Source organism: Rutilus rutilus, assembly GCF_951802725.1.
Source record: "Rutilus rutilus genome assembly, chromosome: 15".
NCBI lineage: Eukaryota > Metazoa > Chordata > Actinopteri > Cypriniformes > Leuciscidae > Rutilus > Rutilus rutilus.
The window spans coordinates 8,829,637-8,855,840 of NC_140220.1; the positions used below are offsets into that span (position 1 = coordinate 8,829,637).

Genomic DNA, 26,204 nt, shown 5'->3' on the forward strand with positions numbered 1-26,204 from the left:
TACCATTTAGAGCTTACCATTACCAGCTTAATGATAATTTCATGAAAATGTTAATAGACAAATACATGCAGCTTTATGGAACACTGATTAGCATGGGGAGCATAATTAGGGTGTGTGAACACAAAGGGAAATGATTATGAATGCATGGCTCCAAATGCAATCAATGACAGCATAATGCCCATTCTCCATAAAATACTCTAATGCTTGCCCTCCTAATGCAACTTTAATATAAATGTGTTAATTACAGACTCAAGCAAACTGTTATCTGTTATGCTGATGGGTTGTGTATTCTCTAATGAATGCAATCTCATCAAGCTCTCTTCAAGACACAGACCTTTTTTTCTTGGTGGCAGGAATTCTCCTAGAGGAGAGATACACAGACCATAAGAATATAAGAACAACTGTGATTAAGTTAGTTGGTTAATGTGAGGTTTAATGCATGGTAAAAATTAAATAAAAAATGATGTGGTGTAAAATTTGACAAATATCTAAGTCCCTTGTCAGCTGCTTCTTCACCATGATGCTGTTTTTGCATACTTTAACACATGATACTAACTAACAGTATAAAGGATAGTTAACCCAAAAATGAAAAATCTTTCATCATTTACTCACCATAAGTGTTTTAGTCAAAAAATTTATGAAGAGACACAATCGGATCGCTTTATGCTATGAACAGATTGAAATTAGGCTTTTATTCACATATAAACATTTATTAACACACTTCTGTTGTGGTAATCCAACAGAAGCTCAAGCATGTTACGTTACCTCGATAGAACGTCTTGGTTACGTATGTAACCCTCGTTCCCTGAATACGAACCCGACGTATCGACTCATTAGGATCACGCTTAGGGAGCCTGTCATCTTCGAGTATTGATAAAACGAGCCAATGCACACATTTGGCGTGCAAGCTTTGCATCCACGCTCCGCCTTGCAACACGGTTATAAATACGGAAGTGGATGCACGCACCAATTGTTTTTCACTGAGGAGCCGAGCAGAGCCCGGAGTCAGCAGTGGTCCAGCAATAGTGGCGACGGGACTACGTCTCCGTTCCCTCATTCAGGGAACGAGGGTTACATACGTAACCGAGACGTTCCCTTTCAGTCGTTCACATTCGATGTAGTCGACGTATCGACTGATTGGGATCCCTATTAAAACGTCACTAGTGCTGCCACCTTCCAGTGTCTAGACAAAAGCCTCCTGATCCCCCCGCATTATTGAGGCAGAGGTTAGGCCAGGGAAGTCACTGCTGTTCAGCAAGACCCACTCAGTCCACACAATCTGAAGAACAATGCAGATTTTTACAGCTTCTCACAGGCAGTTAAAGACTGGCTTTTAGACCACCAGTCCTGTTCACACTAAAAGTACCAGACGGGTATCTGGCCATCAGATGACACCCTTGTGGGTACCATTTGATGGCTTTTACACTGTATTATGTTTTGTGTGTTATAAAAATAAAAAATAAAAAACTGTTGCACTCCATATATTTAGCACCTTATAACATTGCAACTAGCTAATTTTGCACACAATTTGGTAATTTGCACTTTATATTTGTATATTGTACCTTCTCTGTAAACTGCCTTTGTATATTGTATTAAGAGATTCCATTAAGTATTTTCCCTCGTAACCATTTGGTGCTGTTTGGTCATTAGTGACCGAAACATTTACGTTTTTATATTTAACTTATTTTTTTTTATTTTTTTTTTACTTCATCAATGGTATGAATTCTGGTGACTTTTTCCGACGACATTTAATATTTAAAGTCCCCTGTAGTTATTCATTTTATCACTTAAAACTCATCTTTGATCACCAAAATGACATATTTAAATGTTTTTTTTTTTTCTTGAAAATAATATCTTCATGCCTTGAATGTAACTCTACACCCTTGCCTCATTTTATACGCGGTTCTATGAATATGCAAATGAGCCCCGCCTCCACTCACTCACAGCAGCTCAGAGATCCACTCGTTGACGATCACACGTTGATCTGATTGGTTACAAGGTAGTTTGTGACGTCAGAAACACCAGCGATTTCAAACCGTGTTTTTGAGACTGTCTGCAGTTTTAAGGAGGAAATACGCGGCAATGGTGTTGACTTATGAATTTTAACTGTCTTTGTTATATAATTTTTTTTTTTTTTGTAGGTTAATTGCCTTTACTATGTAATTTTAACTCTGTTATGTAATTTTAACTGTGTAGGACTACAGATGGAAATTAGCATAGTGCTAAATCTGGTGCAGCCAGCTTTTTAATGTAACTGCACATTGTCCTGATATAAATAAACTAAACTAAACTAAACAAATAAATAAACTAAACAGTCAGACTTGTTAACACTGGGAAAGAGTGCCCTTTCGTTGGAAAGGAAAACGCTGCGGAAGCCACATCCTGCCCGTAGGGAGGTATACATGTGGAGGATACACATATGGACTGGGCGTTACCGGACAGTACAACATATGGGATGTCACTGTTTCTCTTGTGTTTCGCAGCACATTTGAGCTTCCACAAGAACCAATGAGGTCAAGCAGGTCTGGTTTAGCTTCTGTTTATGTTCTCTGATCAATGTTTATATGAGAATAAAAGCCTAAATTAAATCTGTTCATCATATAAAGCAATCGAGTATCTTCAGAAAATTTGGACTAAACTGCTCAATTAATATGGATTAGTTTTACAATCACTTAACTTTTTGAAGCCTCAAAGTGGTAGGCTGTCAATGGAGGGACAAAAAGCTCTCAGATTTCATAAAAAGGTAATTAACGGAGTAATTAATGACAGAATTTTCCCTTTAATGGTGCCCACAGGCTGTCAAGTTCCAAAAATGACACCAAAAAAGCACCATAAAAGTATCATAAAAGTGTCCATAGTCATATCTTCCTCTCCACCTCTCACATTTGTGCGATTTCATAATGTGCAGTTTGGCACTGGCTGTAACATAGTAAATAGCACTTTTCAATCCGTTGCTTACATGCTTTTTAGAGATTTTTTAAATCATTTTGGACACTTATTGCCAATGGTCACCATTCACTTTGCATTGAGTGGAAAAGAGTGTTATCAAAATTCTGTTAAACTTCTTCTTTTGTGCTCGACAGAAGATTGAAAACCTTAGGGGTTCGGAACAACATTTTCATTTTTTTGAGTGAACTATCTATTTAATATCATCAATGACAAGGTACACTGCTTTGTAAGAACCCAATTTGTAGCCTAATACATTTTGTGAGGCTTTAATTTGAATATGGTACTCCAAACTCATTGCTTTATGTAAAAAAAAAAAAAAAAAAAATGAACCTGACAAAATATTCACCCTTTCAGCCAACTAATGATTGCTCTTCAAATATTGCCCCTAATACTTCCTCAATTAACAGCTGAAAGTCCCACAAACCTAATGTGAGAAGCGTTTTGTGAGGAGATTTGCATATTTATTTAGTTCAGCAGTAATGTATCAATTCTCAAACCAACTGTCTGAATATCATTATTTATGCCAAACACCACTTGACACCCTTGAAGTGCTGTTGTAGTACACTTTAAATTGAGAATAAATGCTTCAGAAAACCATGAAGAAGAAAGTACACCTCACAAGGTCAGGTCATGTTTAAGATGTGCAAAAGGCTTGGTATATCCTACCCTAACAGATATGACTGGATTCTTCATCTCATGTTGATTTTAAACACTATTCATTTATTTATGTCAAACAATTAAAATAGAATTTTAGTGCACCTTTAAAAATGATGCATATCTTATGTGTGCATGTTCAAAGTGAAGGAGCACAGAGAATGATACTGACCTTTTTTCTTCACAAAATGACGATCACCTAAATTGGCAGAGGAGGAAGGAATACAGAAGACAGTGTTAGAGAAGAACCTACAAAATAGATCCTTTGAAACATTGATGAGGGTTGAATAAATTATAAATGTGGATCAGAGAAGGGAAAAGGCTTGTCTGCAGTCCACAGCACTTTATTCCTGGCCTCTAAGATCTTCTATAAAAAAGGGCATGTCAACATCAGTACACACACACACACACACAGAAGTGTTGTAATCTTTGTATTTCACACTTTTTACACATTTAATTTGCATGCGACAAACAGGTTCAAATCAAAATTATTCGGCATGTGAAGCCACCTTTATGCCCGATGATGCATTTACATGTGTGCAATTAGAATGTTTAATTAATCAGCTTGTTTGTCTGCTGAGCGAATTGATCTGGTGAGCCTGTTTTATTCCAGTGTGATCTGTATACATCCTTTGGTGCTCAAATGAAAAGCAGAGCATATTGGTGATTTTGTATAGAGTTGAGTAATATTTTTCATGATTGAAATTACATTTTTCATTTCCAGAGATGATTATGAAGGTAAGTTTTTGATATGTTCATAAATTCCCATTACTGTATACAGTACTATCAAATCTAGTAAATAAGATTATACAACATTAAAGATTGACAATTGAAATGCCACATAGTTTAAAATGTGCATGTAGTTTATATATTTCACTGTATTTGATCAATAAACATATAGGCGGAAGAACACTTATTTATGCATCACCTGTTTAATTGCAATTCAGTGAATTCCTCTTCTTGTCTTTCTAATTCAAATTCTTGTGTGGTGTGAACAATGCAATTCAAGCCATGGAGTCATTTTTCTACTAAGTTGCTAGTGGAAACAATTTTTCTACAGCAGTTTTTACATTAAACATTTTTTTTATATATATATATATATTTTTTTTATCCCTGGCTGTGACATTTGTCAAAAACATTAAAGGTTAATTCAGTATGATAAAATGGCAATGGTTTGTTTGGAATTCCATAAACATGGTGTATCTCACAATAATGTATTCATGTAGGATATAATAGGTCTTAATAGGTTCCTATTCGTATGCTTTTTACCATCCTAGGCACAGAATATTCCACTTTTACATCATCATCATCCAGGCTATACAGTATGTAGCCCAATAGAATTGTGTTTGTACTTAGTACACTTACTATTTTGTTTATTTGTATACTTCAGTGCTTTACCCTCATGTATGTATGTATTTATTTGTTTATTTATTTATTTTCATCCTAAATGCGAATTGAATCATTGTTTTGGAGTACACTAGATAACAGTAAGGCTCACATATTCATACTAAATGCAAAAATAGCAGAATAGCTAGGCTACTTCAATTTTGATCTCATAAGGAATAAATTCAACAGTTAGGCTTAAATCACAGTGCATCTAAACTCTTCTAATGTTTTATTGTTAATTTTTTGTCTGAGAAATATTTTCCCTCACAATATGTAAGGGTGTTCGGTATTTTCTGTCAGTTTCGAATCGAAACTAGCGAAGCTCAATTCTCAAATGATTCGCATTTGAATCGGTTCTTATCAATGAATCGTTCGAAGGGTTTAAAAAACCAGAGTGAATCATTCAGTTCACTCACGCACTAATCGTTTGGAGCGTTTCCTTGCGACATCAACATTGACGAAATTAAAGTCACTGCACAGAGAGACAAAAGAGTGTCGTATTAAATTAATATTTACTTACAGACCTTTGAAAGAAAACCTCGAAATACATACATTTCTATCGTTTGCTAGCGATGCAAAGGATTTTATGAAGTTCAACATCTGCACGTGCTGCTTGTTAACGACTCGGGTAAAGACATTTTTCATCTTCGGTTTCAAAACAGTACACACTGCACGCTGCCAACTGACACTCGTCTGTCTGGACACTGGAAATGAGGCATTTTCTTTTACTATGTGTGTTTGTGTGTGTGTGTGTGTATATATATATATATATATATATATATATATATATATATATATTATGGGTCATTCATGGGATTCGGTAAAATTTCAGTGGTGGTTCACCTATGTCCATTTATAATGAATAAAATAATTATTGCATTTAAATCATTTGTATTATAATTGTCTTATTTCTATCGTATAAGCATTAATTTTTGTCATGTCCCTGAGTTACTTCACTGAATTTGTACTTAGAAAAATGTTAAACAAAATTTGCATAGTGTATATCATTTTGGGCAGTTTTGTAAGTATTTATTTGTGTTACTTTCTTGTGAATTATTATTATTATTTTTTTTTTTTAAAGAAACAAATTAAGATATTAAAAAATATATATATTTTAAGTTATAAAGTTATGTCCCTCAGTCTGAACTTAACCCTGTCATGTCAACCATTCTCAGCCTATAATAATTTAGATTCCATCCATATGTGACATCATTTATCAGAAATGACATCATTCAGGTTTCTTTAACCGTGGTGCAGAAGATGGTATGTAGTATCATACATTTTATTCATATTTTTGAGTCGTATTATGGTCAGGGAAGGTACTGTTAAGCTTAACAACTCAACCCCATCACATAAAATTAAGATGGAAAATGATTTATTTTAATCCATACAATGTTCTTATTTCATTACTGCCATTTATGGCATACTCTCCTACACTACAAGAGGAGCAGTGGCCATTTTGAGCAAAAAACCCTGTCATGTATATGTATTTATTGTTTCTGGGTTCAACATTTGTGACAGGGCTGAGTTTTTTACTTCATTTATGAATAAATGTAATAAAAAATATACAATAGTCACGGTTTCAGTAAAGATATACTTAACAAAATCATGATTTAAAATCATAATTTAGAATATTTGATGTATTGTGTCCACTTAACCATTGACAAGCATCCTATCATGTCAGAAATGGCAGCCACATCAGCAGCAGAAAGACTGTGTTGTGCATGCAGATATTGACCCAGAAGGAAGGGCACAATATGAGATAGAGATTTAAAATTTAAATTTGAAGGCAATGTCTCCCTTTAAACCGGTTACAGTCTTCGACCTTCTCACACTATTCTCAACTATTCTTTTGGGGAATAAATAGTTAACACAATCAAATTGTGGTTTTAATTAAACATCTAAATTGAATAATAGAATAGAATAAAAGTTAAATCAGGGGAAAAATTGAAAACTGAAAATAATTAAAGGTCTTTAATGCCTGAGGTGGGAAAATATGAATTATTGGAGGTTTGATGTGCCTAATGATGTGGGATATTTAAAAAAATAATTATATAGTTTTAAAATAAAATAAATCCAGGATGAAATATTACTGAATCCCAAGAAAATGACCCTTATGACCTCTAATATTAATATATATATATTTTTTTTACAAAAACATTGCAAGTACACAAGGTATATATATATATATATTAGTATTGTGATCAGTTAGTATACCTTGTGTACTTGCAATGTTTTTGTAAAAAAAATTGTATATATGTATATATATATATATATATACAGTGCTATGCATAAGTTTAGACACCCATACTAAAGTTGACTAAAAAGAGGAATAAAAAATCATCTTTTGGAAACTGAACTTAATGCCTTAATTTAAAAAATTAGGAAAAATCCAACCTTTAAGGACACCAATTTTCTTTGTGAATGAATAATGCATCGTAAATAAATAAATGTTCTTCCTTAAAATACAGGGTGCATAAGTTTGGACACCCCTATGATAAATTCCCATAGAGGCAGGCAGATTTTTATTTTTAAAGGCCAGTTACTTCATGTATCCAGGATACTATGCATCCTGATAAAGTTCCCTTGGCCTTTGGAATTAAAATAGCCCCACATCATCACATAGCCTTCACCATACCTAGAGATTGGCATGGTTTTATTTCAGTTAGCCTAATAGCTAGTTTGATTTGCATTGAGAGATGATCTTATGGAAAGTACCCCATGCCAATCTCTAGGTATGGTGAAGGCTATGTGATGATGTGGGGCTATTTTAATTCCAAAGGCCAAGGGAACTTTATCAGGATGCATAGTATCCTAAATTTTTAAAAAAAAAAAATACTTAAAAATAAAAATCTGCCTGCCTCTATGGGAATTTAACATAGGGGTGTCCAAACTTATGCACCCTGTATTTTAAGGAAGAACATTTATTTATTTACGATACATTATTCATTCACAAAGAAAATTGGTGTCCTTAAAGGTTGGATTTTTCCTAATTTTTTAAATTAAGGCATTAAGTTCAATTTCCAAAAGATGATTTTTTATTCCTCTTTTTAGTCAACTTTAGCATGGGTGTCTAAACTTATGCATAGCACTGTATATATATATATATATATATATACAGTGCTATGCATAAGTTTAGCTTAGTTTAGTTTAGTTTATATATCATATATATATATAATTTTTTTTGTAGTTTTTAAGTAGTTTTTTAGTAGTTTTTTCAAGTACACAGCGAGGGAAATAAGTATTGAACACGTCATAATTTTTCTCAGTAAATATATTTCCAAAGGTGCTATTGACATGAAATTTTCACCAGATGTTGGTAACAACCCAAGTAAGCCATACATACAAAGAAACAAACAAAAATAAGTTCAGAAATTAAGTTATGTGTAATAATGTGAAATGACACAGGGAAAAAGTATTGAACACATGAAGAAAGGGAGGCGCAAAAAGGCATGGAAAGCCAAGACAACAGCTGAAAACTATCAGTAATTAAAAAGCAATCCAGCCCCCTGTCAGTGCAAATTAATAACAGCTGGTTCAGTCCCAAATGATGGCCTACAAAAAGCTCTCATTGCCAAGGTGTCACACCAGACACATCTCATGATGGGTAACAGCAAAGAGCGGTCTCAAGACCTTCACAACCTAATTGTTGCAAAACATAATGATGGCATTGGTTATAGGCGCCATTCTAAGCTTCTGAATGGTCCAGTGAGCACTGTTGGGGCCATAATACGGAAGTGGAAAGACAATAATTTCACCATAAATTTGCCTCGACCAGTGCTCCTCGCAAGATTTCTGATAGAGGAGTGAAAAGAATAATCAGAAGAGTTGTCCAAGAGCCAACACCAAGTTGTATGGTGTTTTTAGGGTAATGTGCACTGCCATTTCTCCTCCAAATATGGTGTGTATTATGGCATCCAAACAGTTCAATTTTGCTCTCATGTGACCACACTATATTCTCCCAGTATTTCACTGGCTTTTCCAAATGTTGTGCAGCAAACTTTAAACAAGCTTCAACATGCTTTTTTTTTTCAGTAATGGAGTCTTCATGGTGAGCGTGCATACAGGCCATGGCGGTGGAGTGCATTACTTACGGTTTTCTTTGAGACAACAGTACCTGCTATCTGCAGGTCTTTTTGAAGCTCTCCACAAGTGGTCCTTGGCTCTTGGACAACTCTTCTGATTGTTCTTTTCACTCCTCTGTCAGAAATCTTGCGAGGAGGACTGGTCGAGGCAAATTTATGGTGAAATTATTGTCTTTCCACTTCCGTATTATGGCCCCAAAAGCGCTCACTGGACCATTCAGAAGCTTAGAAATGCGCCTATAACCAATGCCATCATTATGTTTTGCAACAATTAGGTTGCGAAGGTCTTGAGACCGCTCTTTGCTTTTACCCATCATGAGATGTGTCTGGTGTGACACCTTGGCAATGAGAGCTTTTTGTAGGCCATCATTTGGGACTGAACCAGCTGATATTAATTTGCACTGACAGGGGGCTGGATTGCTTTTTAATTACTGATAGTTTTCAGCTGTTGTCTTGGCTTTCCATGCCTTTTTGTGCCTCCCTTTCTTCATGTGTTCAATACTTTTTCCCTGTGTCATTTCACATTATTACACATAACTTAATTTCTGAACTTATTTTTGTTTGTTTCTTTGTATGTGGGTCAATGACGTCACGCCTACATTTTCTGTCCGATTGCATTTTTTCAGGCAAAAATGGGTTTAAATGCCTAAAAAGATACTGCATATTTGTAGTACCTCTCCCATGTATGTACTCACTTTAACTTTTCAAAAACCTTTACTTATTTGTTATTTTCTTTGTTATTTAAAGTGTCAAAACATCATGTGGTGCGACCGTCCGGCCATAACTTCTGTTTTGAAAACATCTTTGAAATTACTCTGAATTTATTCAAATTTATATTCTGCACTATTTGGCATGATTTCCAAAATGTTTTGTAATCCTTTAAAAAAATTCAAAGCATTTGCATTTATATTTCCATCATAATATACAAACAAACTTTGTCCGATGATGTCCATTTTATGAAATATCATGTGGTGCGACCATCAAGGAACTACCATTTTGGGACTTATATGTTGAAAACTATTCAAACACAGGAAGTTACATCATAAACCAATTTACCAAGGACCCATGGAAGCAGCAAGCAGGTTTGTAATTCTCTCAAATTGGAAAAAAAAATAAACCTTTGTAATGGTTGGTATGTAGTTGCCAAATTTGGATGTCATGTGGTATGACCTCAAAAAAAAAAAATTATATTAAAGTTATTTCTACAAATATATATATTTATTATAAATTTCATAGTGACCTTTTTTGGTAAGCTAGCTTGTTTTGTTTAGGTGGCCAATTCTGTGCCTGTAAATTATGACTGAATTTGAAAATATCATGTGGTCCGACCACTGCAGACTGTTTTCCATGATAGATATATGTCCTAGATTGGCAGTTTTATGCTTTTATATTCAATTGACGGTTTATATAAAAAAAGTACTTTACTTTAGTATCATTTGGAATAGATTTTTATGCAATTTGGGATATTCTTTTTATATATTTCAGAGAGTTTATGTTTACTCTTTGTACAATATGAGAAAAATATTTATTTATTTGTAATTTATTTGTAGTGTATTTATTATTGCCTATTTATTTATTTAAAACTATTTTAATCTATTTTACCAGATGCCACTGCCAAGCGAAAAAATTCTGACCCTGCAGCAAAAGCAGAGTACCTTGATAGGAGAAGAGTGAAATATTATTACAGTTTAAAATATCTGTTTTCTATGTGAATATATAGTAAACTGTAATTTATTTCTATGATCAAAGCTGAATTTTCAGCATCGTTAATCCAGTCTTCAGTGTCACATGATCCTTCAGAAATCATTCTAATATGTAACCCTAGACCACAAAACCACTCAATGGGTCAATGTCATATGGGTCAATTTTTTTAAATTGAGATTTATACATCATATGAAAGCTGAATAAATAAGCTTTCTATTGATGTACAGTATGATTTGTTAAGATAGAACAATATTTGGCCGATACAACTGAAAATCTGGAATCTGAGGGTGCTACAAAATCGAAACATTGAGAAAATCGCCTTTAAAGTTGTCCATTTATGTTTGCGATATTGCTATATTCACTCACAAAAATAAATGTTTATAAATTTATGGTAGGACATTTACAAAATATAAAACATCTTTATTTAATATCCTAATGATTTTTGGAATAAAAGAAATATAGATAATTTTGACCCATACAATGTATTGTTGGCTATTGCCACAAATACCCTGTGCGACTTGTGACTGGTTTTGTGATCCAGAGTCACTAATGATTTGCTGCTCAAGAAACATTTCTGATTATTATCAATGTTCATATTTTTGTTGATACATTTTATATGTCAGGATTATTTGATGAATAGAAAGTTCAAAAGAACAGCATTTATTTGAAATAGAATCTTTCGTAACATTATAGCCTGTGCCTGAATGTGACACTGAATGTGTCCTTGATTAATAAAAGTATTAATTACTTAAAAAAAAACTATTGACCCCAAATGTTAACTGTATACAATACTTTTATGAAATAATTTATATCTATAACATTATTATTTGTTAGAAAGAAATTCTAAGTCAAGTTAAATTAAATGGTGCACTTGTGTTTGTGATGTGATTTTTATAAAAAACAGTTTATTAAATGTTTATGTTCAGGAAAATTCGGTGAAATTTGTATAAAATCTGGTTTAAATCTTTTTTTTTTTTTTATATAAAATGTATTGTTCATTGATCTCTTTAAATAGATTTTTAACTATATAAGGCCTTCGTGTCATTTGGAGCGACCACTTATCATGTGGTGCGACCAATAAAAGCAATCACTGTATTAAATTTAAAATAAAATATCTTATTTCTGTGGCTGAAATATGAATCACTGATTCAGTATGCTTTAGTAAATTATATTTTTAAAACATTTCTATCCTGTGATTTACAGGAAAAATAAGTCTGTTAACTAGATTTAAGAAGGCAACTCGGAAATTATAGAACAAAAAATGAGATCATTATTTACAAAAACTCAAAAGAAATGCAAATACTTGGTTTCTAAACACTTTAATTACCAAGAACTTGTAAAAAAAAATTAAGCATGTTAAGGAAATTAATTTTAAGATAAATCATGGTCGCACCACATTACATTTTTTAAGGCTACGGACAATTCATCTAGATGAAAAAACACTAAAATCACTTAAAAAAATTTTTTTGTATTTTAAAATTGGCCTGTTGAAAATCCTTATACGTCATTGACCCATGTATGGCTTACTTGGGTTGTTACCAACATCTGGTGAAAATTGCATGTCAATAGCACCTTTGGAAATATATTTACTGAGAAAAATGATGACGTGTTCAATACTTATTTCCCTCGCTATATATATATATATAGTATTGTGATCAGTTTGTATACCTTGTGTACTTGCAATGTGTTTGTTTTGCTGAGATTATTCTGTTGGTATGTTATGTATTTATCTGAAATCATTCATTTATAACTGGAGGTATTGAAGCAATGTGGCAGTCAGTCCACATGCATTTATTCAGAGCACCTCAAGGTGACTTATGAAGAATCTTAGCCAAGCGTGTTATTGGTTCAACAATCTTGGCAATGTCACTTTTGTGCCTCTCTTTGTTTTGAGCTCTCTTTATTGATGCATCTGAATGTGTTCACTGTGCATATGTGTACTTCATTTGTTTTCTGACAGCTCTATAAACATTTCTTTCTGCTGGATTTTAACTATATGATTTCAAACGTTTGTGCTCAGCTCAATGCTAAATACTACTAATGTAGAAATGTGAATTATGTAGATCTTAAAACTCTTGTATAATGAATCCTCTGGTGTTATAGGTTTCCTAATTGATTACAGTGGTCTGTGGTCAGATTCATTATTTCATAGGTCTTATTTAATCTTCATAGGCCTTATTTATCTTGAAGATTAAAGCAAATAGGCTTATATTTGCCTTTATTAAAAGTGTCAGTTTTGTTTGTTAACATTCCATCATTGTATGGGTTGGATAGTGTAACAGATGTGATACATTTGCAAGGTCATGGAAGTTAAAGAGAATTTACTAGGCTAAACTTGATACAAAATCAGGATAAAAAGGAGATGAGATAGAGCACCTAATAAACATTTCTTCTGACCTTTCTAAGTGCATCTGTGGTTAAAGACAGGGCCATATGAGCTGGCCTCAACGAGACCACAATGACTCATTAGCTTCCAAAATTACAGAGGGGAGATTAAGATGTCTCATGTTGTTTTGCTTCTCTTTTTTTTCTGAGATTCATTGTTCTCCAATAGTGACACATATCATAAATAGTGCATCATCTGTTCTCTTGCACTAAACTGCTAACATAATTTTCTTAATCAGTATTGCCGTCTTGTTTTCCAGTAAAAAATATTTAGAGAAATTCTCAGTTATACTTTGGAAATAAAATAATTGCAAGACATTAAGACTTGCTTTCCTATTAATATATTTTCTATACTCTTCTAGTACTCAAATTAAATTCTGTACAGTAGCATTACTTGTATTGTCCCCTTTCAATCAATTGCTTATGCTTCTATTCTCATTTGCAAGTTGCCTTGGATAAATGTTACTTGCATGTTATGTATATGTCTTTGTGAATCAACTTAACATAACTTGAGGTTATTATCAGAAGAAACCAAGAAGATTTGATGTGCGAGATTAATGACAGAGATGTGATACTGTTTTGTTTGGTTTTTATTGTTATTTTGTAGAATCACGCATGTGGCAGACAGTTCCTGGTAGACATTCCTCGTCCTCTTTCTCAAAACTCTTCTTTGGAGTGTAAAGCTGTAAAATAGTGACCCATTCCTTTAATATTTCTGGTTATGACACACACCATTTAATTTTCTAGCAGACCTTGTAATATTATGTCAGAATATAGATTGCTTGAAACTAAATATTTACACAAATTTGATCCATGCTATTCTTCAATCCCTTAGGGAAACCAGGTTTTAGAAGGGGGAAAACGTGACCAATAAAAGCCAGCTCAAATTTCTAATAAGTCCTATTAGTACACATGGCTCGTCAGATCAAATCGCTGTGGGTTAGTCTGTGGTTTCTGAGATGTTGTTGATATTACAGTAAACACTTTGTTGTGTAATCATGCTGCTATTGTGAAAGAAAGGCCACAACAAGTTTATATACCTTCATCCTCCTCTTCTTCTGGTGCTACCAAATTAGTCATAAAAGTCAAGATTGACGTTATCCAATCGGTAGTGTCATCCATTGCTTCGTTCATCGCCTTCATAGGATCAGGGCTGATGTGGTGAATACCCCCTAAGAGCATGTTTTAGACAGGGCATCTTGAGACATATTTCCATACACTCATCAAACTGTACATTCACTTACAGCCATTTAACCAGCTCTAATAACAACAGCAAAAACTTCTAAACTATCAGTCTGTTTGTCAACGCTCTACAAAAGCAACTCAAAATCTTTATCTGTGTAAAATCCAGCTCAAAAGCTATATATACTATATGGCCGAAAGTATGTAATACCTGAACACTTGAACACCACATCATTACCTGCTGGCTGAACGTTTCAAAATCATGGACATTTAATTGGGAGTTGTTGTTGCACTTGTTGTTGTTTGAATTTGACATTATTACTTTTTCATTCTGCTTAGACATGCAATCATGAGTTTTATATATTTAAAGAGTTAGTTCACCCAAAAATGAAAATTCTGTCAGTAATTACTCACCCTCATGTTGTTCCAACCCCGTAAGACCTTCGTTCATCTTCGGAACACAAATTAAGATATTTTTGATGAAATCTGAGAGCTGAATGAAATGAAATCTGAGACTTCTAGGTGACCGAAACTTGCTGGCCCGTTATCGTTAATATAGTCCAAGTGACTACAGTGGCTCAATCTTATAAAGCGACGAGAATACTTTTTGTGCGCAAAAACAAACAAAAATAACGACTTTATTCCACTATTCATTTCCTTCTAGCTGGGCCTCGAGTTAGTTCACGTAGTGTTTTAGCGCAGCGCTTCTGTGTTACACGTCACACGCATCACACACATGACCAGCGTCGGCCAATAGTGAGCCTACGTGGTGACGTGCAACACAGACGCGCTGCGCTAAAACACTACGTGAACTAACTCGAGGCCCAGCTAGAAGGAAATGAATAGTGGAATAAAGTCGTTATTTTTGTTGTTTTTTGCGCACAAAAAGTATTCTCGTCGCTTTATAAACTTAAGATTGAGCCACTGTAGTCACTTGGACTATATTAACGATCTCTTTAATACATTTTCTGGGCCAGCAAGTTTCAGTCACCTAGAAGTCTATGGAGTGATCCAGCTCTCAGATTTAATCAAAAATATTTCTTACGGGGTTGGAACAACATGAGGGTGAGTAATTACTGACAGAATTTTCATTTTTGTGTGAACTAACCCTTTAATGACAGTATTATTTTTTTTGAACAGTAAGCAAGTCTGCATATATTCTTGTGAAAAAAATATTTCTTATATCAGCTCTATATATCTTACTGTCATAGTGGGAAGAAAAAGATACACTGTAACTGATTATATTATTGTTTTCAAAACAAAATAATTGTATACTGCGCTTGTTTTATATTATGTTTTGAGCCATATTAAATATTTGCTGTTTATACTGCCATTATATTGTTTATACTGTCACATATTGTTTTTAATGACAGTATAAAAGGCAATTATTTCATTATGGAGGCAAGATGTACCTTTATTATATCATGCTATCATTTTTCTTTCACAAAAGGGTTTTTAGATCATATATTTTTGGAAGGGGGTTCCTCATTAATATTAGATCATTATTGTTAGGGTCCTTGGCCTCAGAAAGTTTGAAAACCCACAATTTATGCTTTTTTCAGTAATGATGTAGCTGCAATCCAAACCATTTCATTAGAAGCAGGTGTTCACATACTTTTGGCCATGTACTGTATGCTTATCTTGTTTTCAGATAATCAGTGTACTTGTACTATTGAACCGGAATGACATCTTCAATAACAAGACAAGATCTGATGATTTCAAACTCAGCATCGAAAAGGATTTAACACCCACATGTCATTAAAGAAAAGACAGGCGCCATATATGGATCAACAAATATAAATGCCATTGCCAAGTCAGTTAAACTTGTTTTCATTTTGGATAAGTTTGGGGTTTTCCTGCTTTCCACTGCCCATCGACAGGAATACTCATCATATTTCACACATCATCATGTAGTGCCTGTCTGTCTGCAGTTATCAGCAGGTGAACAGCATGACCCGAGTCAAAGCCATTTTACCAGAAGCCATTATGCAGAGGTGACGTGACTGCATGCACAGACTCCAGACTCATCAGACCTCTATTATAGCCTCTAAACACCCTGATGTTCACTTTCCTGTTAGAATAAATTAGTATATGATTATAAAATATTCTTAAAGTTAAAGTTAAAATTGTTAAAGTTAGCTTTTAAAAGCACATTAGATGGGCAGTAAAGCTGTTTTAGTTGCAAAATGTTGTAAATCTAAAAAGCCTATTAGGTCGATAATGACTTGCATAAATATATTTCATTATGTTAATTAGCACAAAATGGTATTTCGAATTGTGATAGATATTATTATTATAATAATTTACTAACATTTTCTTAATTAAAGGTAAAGTGGGTGATTTCTTAGATCCCAGTAACGGGACACTTGAAGCGCTTTACCACATATTTTAGTAATCATCATAAATTCGGTAAAAATTTAACCATTTTGAAATTGGACATTGTGTTATCATGGAAATGGTACTTTAGCTGGCTCAATTTTTGTACATTTGGAACACAACTTGATTATACATATGTCTTTGATGTTCCAGCAATTTTAGAGTGCAAATTATTTTGTCAAATATATATTTTGTATAAAAATTTTTTTTATATATATTGCTTCTATGGTAAACCTAAACCTTTTTTTGAAGTACTTTTGCAATAATCTGCCACAAAGAAACCAACCATAGGTCTGTAGTCATAGTTCAGATCTAAACTCAAAAATGGGAGTGACAGTAAACAGGTTAAAGATCTTTTTACAATTAAATTGGGAATGAGTCTATTCTAAACAAAAAGACTCGCGCAGATTTAAAGATCTTGTCACCTTGACATTGAAAAGGGGTTGCATCCCTTAAAAATGCTGCTTGAAGATGCCATTCAGGATGAGGACATTTACATTTACAGTGAAATTTTTCAAGTCAACTGTGGCTTATTAATTTAGATAGCTATTTCAAATTTGTTGGTCACTACATAATCGCTGCTTGTATGCATAAGATGTAATAAGATGGCTTGCCTCTAAGGCTGCCTGTTTCCTTTAATGTTTTCCTGCCACGGTGTGGCTGAGGTCCTGTTAGGATGAGAGACACAGAAGCAGAGGTGTGTGATAGCAACACGCATACTTTACACACACTCTCATTGGGTCACCCTCACTGAGCATGCTCAGAACTGTAGGCAGGATAAACAGGTTCATTTAGTCACCATTATAAACAAAACACAATCACTCTTATAGCACAAAAATCACAGGGAAGGTTTGAAGAGACATCATATTAATCCATGTCACAATGAAAATGAAACTGCAAACATTCACATTTCAAGAGAGAGAGAGAAAAAAAAACTGGTATAAGAAGCAGGATACATATGTAGTGTGAATGTGTTACGTACTGTAAGTCACTGTATTGTGGTCTCTTTTTTTAGAGCATTTATTATAGCAAATTAAATTGTCACACTCTTTTCTCATGTCTGCTTCTGGCTGCATTGAAATTCAGGCCTCGTAACGTAATTGTGACAACTCCTTTACACAGAGATGCTAATGCAATACTGATGAATTCAGTGACATTTGTTTGATTAACTTTTGAACCTACTTTATGGAAATTCTACATAAGCTTTCACTCTCAAAACTGACAATATTTTCCATTTTTGGGTGCTTGAGTGTGACGTGTAAACTTGTAGCAAATGGAAACGTTTGCATATGTCTTCTGCTTATATGTTTCTATTTAGAGAAAGACCCAATAATCTCAAATGTGACACCTCCAGATTTTTGCCAACATATAATCCAATATCCAATCCAAGACCAATAATCTGAGATATGCTATATATCCATAATACGTTGTTTCTGTATCATGTTTCCATTTTTATTTCTCTTAAGGAGAAAAAAAATCTGAGACAAAGTTGATGTCTCTATAACAGATAACTCCAATAAATCTCCTAAGATATAAAAGATATCTGGAACAATAGACATTTTCCTCAGGGCAGTGCAGCTAAACCTTTGAAATCAATATAAGGGACAGAAAACCATACAGATGAATGCTTAACTAAATACACATTGATTTTGAATTGTATATCTTGAGGACAAACTACACAGAGTTCAATGCAGTTTTTATATGTTCAATTAGGTGTGTACTTTTAATTATATGGTTATTTGTTTAGATAAGTGATAATGTGCTGGTTCAGTCTTATCTGTGATGCATTGAAATGGTTGCTGTTCATATCAATGCAGAAAATCATTTTCTTAATCTTTTTTTTTTTTTGTCTAATTATTATTAAAATAAGATAAATGTACATGAGTTGCAAATCTAGCTCTGCAGTTTTTCATGGTTATGATATGGTGACTGTGATTTTGCCAAGTAGGACATGTTCCTGAATGGGAAATGGTAGGTTGATTGTTGCTCTGTGACCAAATGGGAAATATGATCAAGGAACATGCCCTACTTGGCATAATCACAGCCAATTACAAGTGCTATAATAGACAAACATTAGTTTTATCAATATTGTGTACTTTTAATTTAATTGTATCTATGTTCTGAGGAGCTCTGATGCAGTTGCTTAGAAAGCGAGTATGTGCACCACCTATATGTTGTTCTTAGACTTATACTGTTGCATAGACCAGTCATGTGACTGAGGCTCCAGGGCAAAAAGAGGACACTGTTCCACATCTTAGAAACTCAGGCATGAGGGGGATCATTCCCAACAGAGAATCTCAGTCATGGCACTGGGGAACACTATCTTTGAATCCTGTCTTGAAAGTAAGCAGAGCCTCACCCTTCACTTTCATTGCACAGTCCTCTGCGCTCTACTCTTCTTTTCATGACCACAGCTCACCAACAGTAAAGGGAATTACAGTGTGTTACCAATCACATGTGTATGTTTACACAACGTGTTGATTTTTGTATGTGACATAATCCTGCCATCTGAGGCAGTGGCAGATTCGTTCTGATATATCTTATACCTATAAAAAAAAAAAACCTTTATTGTCATCACAATACTCTTGCCATTCAATGTAATTGGTGGAAATACATGTTCTCTTTATTGTTTTGTAGAACAGTGGCTCTCAACTGGTGGGACTTGCTAGCAAAACAAAGATGGATGGCAACATGGAAAGGTTGCATAACATCCCTTCATTCTCAAAAACCCATTGAAATTTAGCCACACAAGGTAAAATAATTAATTCAGTTAACTTTTTTGTTATGGATATTTCTGTTTAGTTTTGTAGGATAGACAGTTTTAGTACTGTTTTGGATTGTTCATTGCAAAAAACTGGGTTCATAAGCAAAACCAGTTGAGAACCACCGTTATAGACCACCTGAAGTCAAATGGTAAAGACTCTGTAAATGCAAGGCTGTGTTAAGATGGGCCAAAGTGCCAACTTCCTCCCCGTGATTCCGCATCGCGTAGCCTACGAGGCCATTTCTCCAGGCTTAGCTGTGCATTGAGAGGGAAATTAAAGTATATATTCCTTCTCCTGTAAAGAACGTGAGAAATCTGCAACATAGAATACTGCATTAATATTCTACAGGTAAAATATCATTGTTTTGCTCAATGCATTTAATGAAAAGAAGAATCAAATCATTCTGCATGGCAAGGAGGAGTTGCCGTTCAATACCACACAGTTAATAAACGAAGTCAAGCTACAGTGCTTTCAAAGCATAGTTATCGATGTTAGAATAAAATTAATTGATTGAATAATTTGAGGCTTATTGAAAGCAATATCGCAAAAGTAGACGTCAACTCATGAATGTTGGATATCATCACAGGGTGGAAGGGAGCAATTGGCACAAAGCTTATTGATGTCATGCTGGCTCGAATAAAATTATGGTTTAAAGTCTCACAAAAAATATACAGTTTGCTGTTTGAATGAAAAAGTTCAATATATTTTTGCTGAAAATCAGTTCCGCAAGCTTTTTGATGATGCCATACTGTATTATGGCCTATATATCAAGCCCATACCATGATATCAGGTCTGAATTTAAATCTAAATCACAATAGAGAAGCTTTTATTTGTCTCTTGAGCTTAAATTAGTTTCACGTTGAAATAAATGTACAGCAAATGTGTTATTTTGCAAAGCAAATGCGTTTCATTTTGAGACCAAAATAAACCATTATTTTATGCATTATGAAAGACGAACACTTACATTCTGGTGACACAACACCTTTTTATTTTTCCACACTGTTAATAATCTTTTCCTTTAATTATTTTTCCTTAAAGGCAAAAGTTGTATTTTTCATTTGAATAGGCCTATCTAAATATTAAAACGAGATAATTGTACTTGAAGCAGAATTTAGTATTGAGATTTAAAAAACATTATATCTTATATTATTTCTCATATTTTTATTTATATCTCATAACAGGAGAACAAACTCTTTGCCAGTGGTTTAGAAAAATTCAAGATACATTATGTAATGTTGCGTAAAGTAAACTGATCTCGTTTTAGATCAATTATTTATATACTAATGGAAAGCAAGATAAAAATGCTTCTTTGCAGTGTATAGAGAAATATTAATAACGCAGTTGTGCATTTTCTAATACAAGCACTCCAAAGGAGATTGGCTTTTTCTGGAGGTGATTGAAACGAATGTAAAATTTGATCAGGTGTCTAAAATCTGAAGCAATCACTTTTTTTTTATTACCATAAAGCATTGTGCGATCTGCTTTCAAAGTGAACTTAGCTCCACAATTCACTTTGTCATTATGATAAAATCAAAGGTGGAGTGTCACTCTGAATGGAATGCATGACAGTCTAGAGGAAGTGATGTCGTGTTCATGACAGGCATATTAGATGGTTCAGTATATTTGCATGTCTGAATGAATGTTTGAGATGATAGTGACAGTTGCTCCCTGTTTGCATGCAGGAAAAACACACGCACACACACAAACAGGCATTAGCACTGAACTGCAGGCAGAGAGTCTTTACCAGGTGGTAAACAGGGGTCGTCACAGTATAATGTATGGGCTTTTTATTGGATGGCAACAGGATGACACATGATGATGGACAGGGTGGAAAAAGGAGGGAAACTTATTAGAAATAATTAAATGTAAATGTGACACCTACAATGTGGGGTGGTGTGTTTCATGTAGTGAACTACATGAAATGAAAGTCTAATGTTTCCATTTTGAAATACTTTCAAAAATGGGTTAACGTGTTTGTGTACTAGAGCTTTTGATGGAATGAATTGTGAATGAGTTGTGATGTGATCTCAATGACAGTGATCAATCCTTCTAAAAAAAAAATGACAATTTTTTAAACGGTTGAAGGAGTTCAAAATTGTCATTATGGAATTACTGAATCACACTGAGAAACAAATGACTGCAACTTCAAGCAATTCAGCACCAAAAACAACCATTCTATCATCTTCCTTGCATCAACAATGGACTCTAATGTATCATCAGGTGGTAATACAAGGTAAAACGGTGTCCTACAAGGACTTTTTCAGCACTCTGCATGAATGCAGCGGTGGCTGATAGCAGCCCGCCAACGGGACACCCTATCTATCTTTGTCACTGTCAATGCTATCAGGATCCAGTCAATATCCCTCCCTCCCGCTCTTAGAAGCCTCACAAGTTTGCCCTGTGGCACTGCTGATAAACTTCCAGCCAGAAAACAAGCTCTGAGCTTTATCACATTGTAAAAGCTCATCCAAGCACCCAATTACGCTTCATCTGGGTCCTGTTTTTACCAAGAGTTAAAGTGAATGTGCTGTTATAAAGCCCCCAATCAGATAGCCTACGTAATAATCGACTGCTGCACCCAATCTACCCTTCAGGACAACTGTACCAAAATAACTCTCCATCGAAGGGAATTAGACAAAGATAAGAGAGATAGACCTACCTTCAAGATCCTTGGTGTCGAGCAGGTCAAACATGATGATGGCCACGGCTGACCATGTTATGACGAGAGCCAGCACGAGGATCCAGGCCATGGGTGAGCTGAACGTGCTGTACAGGTCATCGGTCATGGTGCGCTTGGACGAACGTACTGGATGTGCACTCACGTCATTTTTGGTCTCGACTATGGTAGTCGTGGTGGTGGAGGACCGCGCTGTAGGGACAGATAGAGCTTTAGAAATGTAGAAGTGCAAACAAGATCTTTGCTGTACAAAACAGGTTAACCCATAAATAAGGTCCTGTTTTTATAGTAGTCACTGGAGGGATTGACATCTTGATTGTTTTTGGGGTCCATGATGGGTAGAACTGGTTGATCACATTGGAACAATATCAAACCAGCTAGCTACCATGAAATTTAAAGGAAGAGTTGAGCCAAAGATAAAAAGAGTTTTCCTTTCCTTCATGAGTGTATCAATTTTTGCCTTGATTTGAAAGGTATTGATCTGAAGTGACAATCAGTTTGTTGGAAGAACAGAAGACCTACAATATACAAAGATTAATTTCATATAGTTGTCCTGTTTGGAACTTGACTTTCTCATTGACTTTCATAATATGGACAAAAACCCAATTTCTTTTGATATATATATATTTTACTTTTGGGATATCGTATAAAAAATGCTGAATGAAAGTTGTTAATAAAACTCAGTGTAGACAGGATGTAAGAGTTATAAAAACAAAGACAGCTAGACAGCAGATGAATGTTTGCTTTTTGTCTTTATCAATTCATTGCCTGGGAGATTGAATTGAACTTGCTGTCTTTAGATAGTGCACAAATCTGCAATGGCAATGTTTCATCGTTAAAACATCTCCAAGGCCGCATGAGGAATGCTGGCGCTGTGTCATCTGTTGGCCGGAGCCCCCTTAAAAGCCTCTTTTCTAAATGGATATAAATTCTTGCGGCAGCTCAGTCTGAATTGCTGCACAGAGAGTCTAAACATACGCCACATGTAACCTTTTTATACGCTGCTGCGTTTACAAGACCCCTTTATTGATCTTTGCCAATTTTGTTGACTTAAGTCATAGTAATGATTGATTCTTGCGCAAGCAGTTGTGATTGTGTTTACAGAAATGTATTTGTGGATGATCCATTGTGAATCTGAGCCAAGATGGGGTTTGTGGTTCTTGTTTATGTTGGTCCTGTTGCTCGCACAAGCAGTGTTTTCTGCTATCTTGGCTTGCACATAATGACGTGTCTATGCATGTGGGGGTCTGATACAGATGTCACACGCTGAAAGTGTCCACTAAGACCACCTGTTGCATCTCTTCACATCGGTCCCAGTGGTCAAACTTAGGATTAGACATCCCATCCAAATGCTGACTCAAGAAGCTTTCAGTAGACACCCTATGCTTAGCTAGTTTGGTGTTTTGGTGCATCTTTCTGTATGTTATCATAATTTTGCCCCTGCAGATTGTCTCCAAGCTTCAGTATCTGATTGTACAGAAACATAAGATTGTGTACACCAAAGGCTTAGGATAAATCTTCCAATGCAACACGGTGCACAAATGCCACTTCAAAACTCACCGCGCTGTAAACCGAACAGTGGCGGAAAGAAATAGCCCTTTTTGCATTGCTTATTTTAATATAAAACCTTGTCCTCCTCAGATCCGTGTGTTGATATCCATGGCAACTAATCCCAGGCATAAATGAAAGCTGTTGAGACAATGAAGTCAGGATAAAAAACACTCTGCACTGCTATTCCCTCAAGTGTCACTTTAAATGTGATTTATTCAAGCTGATCTGGGAGACATTTCACAGTTTAATAAGTATATCAAATTTACTTTTAAGTCTTTGCCACACTAAGCCATTTCACGCAAGACTGGGGCTCATTTATGCAGGCCCTTGACGTCAATAATAGTTTTTTTCTCAAGTCACTAATAGTGACTTCAAAAAGGTTTAAAACTTTTTGAATAGGTTTCTTTTTTTGTGTGTGTTTGGAAGCTGACAGGATTTCAGTGTGTTGAGAAAACACTTCTAAATCGAAATTACATCACCTATCAAAGAAAATATACTGAGAGACACTGAAACCTTAAGCTTTCAATGGGGACTGAAACTTTTCCGGAGCCATACAAGTGGTCCACCTGACTTATTGTAATTCCAAGTCTTTAAAAGTCATAATATAACTGTGAAACTTGTTAGCAGCGATTGTCTGTTTGTAAATGAATCATTCTTTTGTGTCAAAGCTTTTCAGTGAGTGATTTATTCATGAAGTGAACGAGTCTGATTCTTCAATCGAACTCACTGACTCAATAAACTGGTTGCAGCGAATTCAGAAGTCCTGTTATATATGCATGGACCACTTTTATGGTGGTGCATTTGTGCCTTTTTGAAGCTTCAGTCACTGTTCATTGTCACTGCATGAAAAAGAGTGACTGGCACAGTACTCAAAATCTCTCCTTTTGTGTGCCACAGAAAACAGAAAATCATATGGGTTAGGAACGACAGAAGGTTAAACGAGTTCATTAATCATTTGTAATGTAAATTAATTATCATAGGTGAACAACTCCTTTAAATCTATTTTCTATTTTTCAGTTGATGACTGCCTTAAAACCTTAAAAAAGCTGTGCTAAGATCACAGGCCTGCTTCAAAGGAGTACAGATTCCCATAGAGCCATATGATATGGTGTATTTTTAGCAGCTTTCAGCTACAAAATTCCCCTTCAAAGCAGATGGCTGCCATCTAAAAGACGGTTAACTTGACTAAGAGACTAAGTTAACTTGAGGTACTTGACAGTATACTGTTAGTAGCATAGTTTGTCACATGCAGTACAGTAACATTTACTTGACTTCCACCTTCTTATTGTTAAATGCACTTAGAAATGTTACCGGAAAATGAAGTTGACAGTACCTTCCATCTCTCTCATGCACTAACAGGCTGAACACAATCTCAAGAGTCAATTCCTCAGTCCAGAATAGTTTTCCGATCGAAAGCACCACAATGTCTCTCTGTGCCTTTCCTGTTGGAGTTCCGATAAAACTTGGATTTGTGCCAGAGCCCCCTACAAGGAAGCCAAAAGGCACCTGTTGCTTAAAGTGACAGGGAAAAAAAAAACTATACACTTCCAACTGGTACCAAGTACCAGCAGGAAGGGAAAAAACAAGTCTATGCTGTCAAAAGAGCAAATCAAGCCCTAGGTTGTCCTTATGTTTGTTACCAACCCATGATGTGTGTGGGTCAGGAAACACGGGAGAGAAGGGAGGACGGGTTTCAAGGTAACCTTATCTGTGACTGGACTGTGTGGTTTATTCTTAGAGTCCCCGGCAGCAACGGCATTATGTTTTGCCTTTTTAGGCCAGGGGTGTTACCCCCGAAGAGGAGCCAGGCTGTCATCGTGTGAGAGTGCGGAAGGCAACCACACACGCATACACACAACACACCTCTGAAATGTATATTTTGATCCATTTTAGCACCATTTTCTGCTCATTTGCATAGTTAACTATTTCATATTATACTTTAAAAGCATGATGTACTTTATAGAGATCTCTTTAATGTGGCTAAGATTGAAGTACATAAGTATTGTAAATGGATGCATTTAAGAAACTGAGTCTGTAAGCTGTTTACGGTGGCTTGTTAAATATTCATGCAAATCAAGCAAAACCTTTTTCATAAACTGTGCAAATGGAACATTTAGAAAGTTGACCTTTAAAGAGCAAATTGCTTTTTATTATTTCAGCTCTACCTTCCCTGAATTACAGGGAATAGGGAAGAGCATGAGAAGTCAGAATATAACCACGCTTTCCATGTTTAAAGATTGTATAAAATTGCTTAATGAGCACAGTTTTCTTTCTTGTGTTGAGGTATTTGCTATTGAAACGAAGTATTTTTATTTATTTTTTGCAGAAAAATGTATATCTAGCTGCTAAAAGACTGTTTAGTCTACTTCTTGGAGTATTCTAGCATTTAGATGACATCAAAGCTAATACATGTAGACTAAAAGCTACATAACTCAATTTTTTGTTAAATTCTTACATTTTTAAAGCTAAGTTTGGGTGCAATTTTGAGGA

At 34.9% G+C, this 26,204-nt stretch overlaps 1 protein-coding gene across 11 annotated transcripts in view; it reads right to left on the reverse strand.

Moving 5' to 3' along the window:
- Nucleotides 1-26,204, reverse strand: part of trdn (triadin) — a 62,867-nt gene that overhangs the window by 31,581 nt on the left and 5,082 nt on the right. For 7 of the 11 annotated variants that reach the window (XM_084431567.1, XM_084431566.1, XM_084431565.1 and 4 more), the window contains exons 1-7: nucleotides 25,048-25,430; nucleotides 22,146-22,355; nucleotides 21,231-21,269; nucleotides 17,336-17,389; nucleotides 14,204-14,335; nucleotides 3,776-3,802; nucleotides 335-361 (exon numbers count right to left, since the gene is read on the reverse strand). In XM_084431567.1, the coding sequence (XP_084287693.1) occupies nucleotides 335-361; nucleotides 3,776-3,802; nucleotides 14,204-14,335; nucleotides 17,336-17,389; nucleotides 21,231-21,269; nucleotides 22,146-22,355; nucleotides 25,048-25,063 (505 nt within the window). In that variant the 5' untranslated portion in view covers nucleotides 25,064-25,430. Of the gene's footprint in view, nucleotides 1-334; nucleotides 362-3,775; nucleotides 3,803-14,203; nucleotides 14,336-17,335; nucleotides 17,390-21,230; nucleotides 21,270-22,145; nucleotides 22,356-25,047; nucleotides 25,431-26,204 lie in introns of those variants that run through there. The other 4 variants (XM_084431568.1, XM_084431564.1, XM_084431562.1 and 1 more) reach the window with 3 other exon arrangements.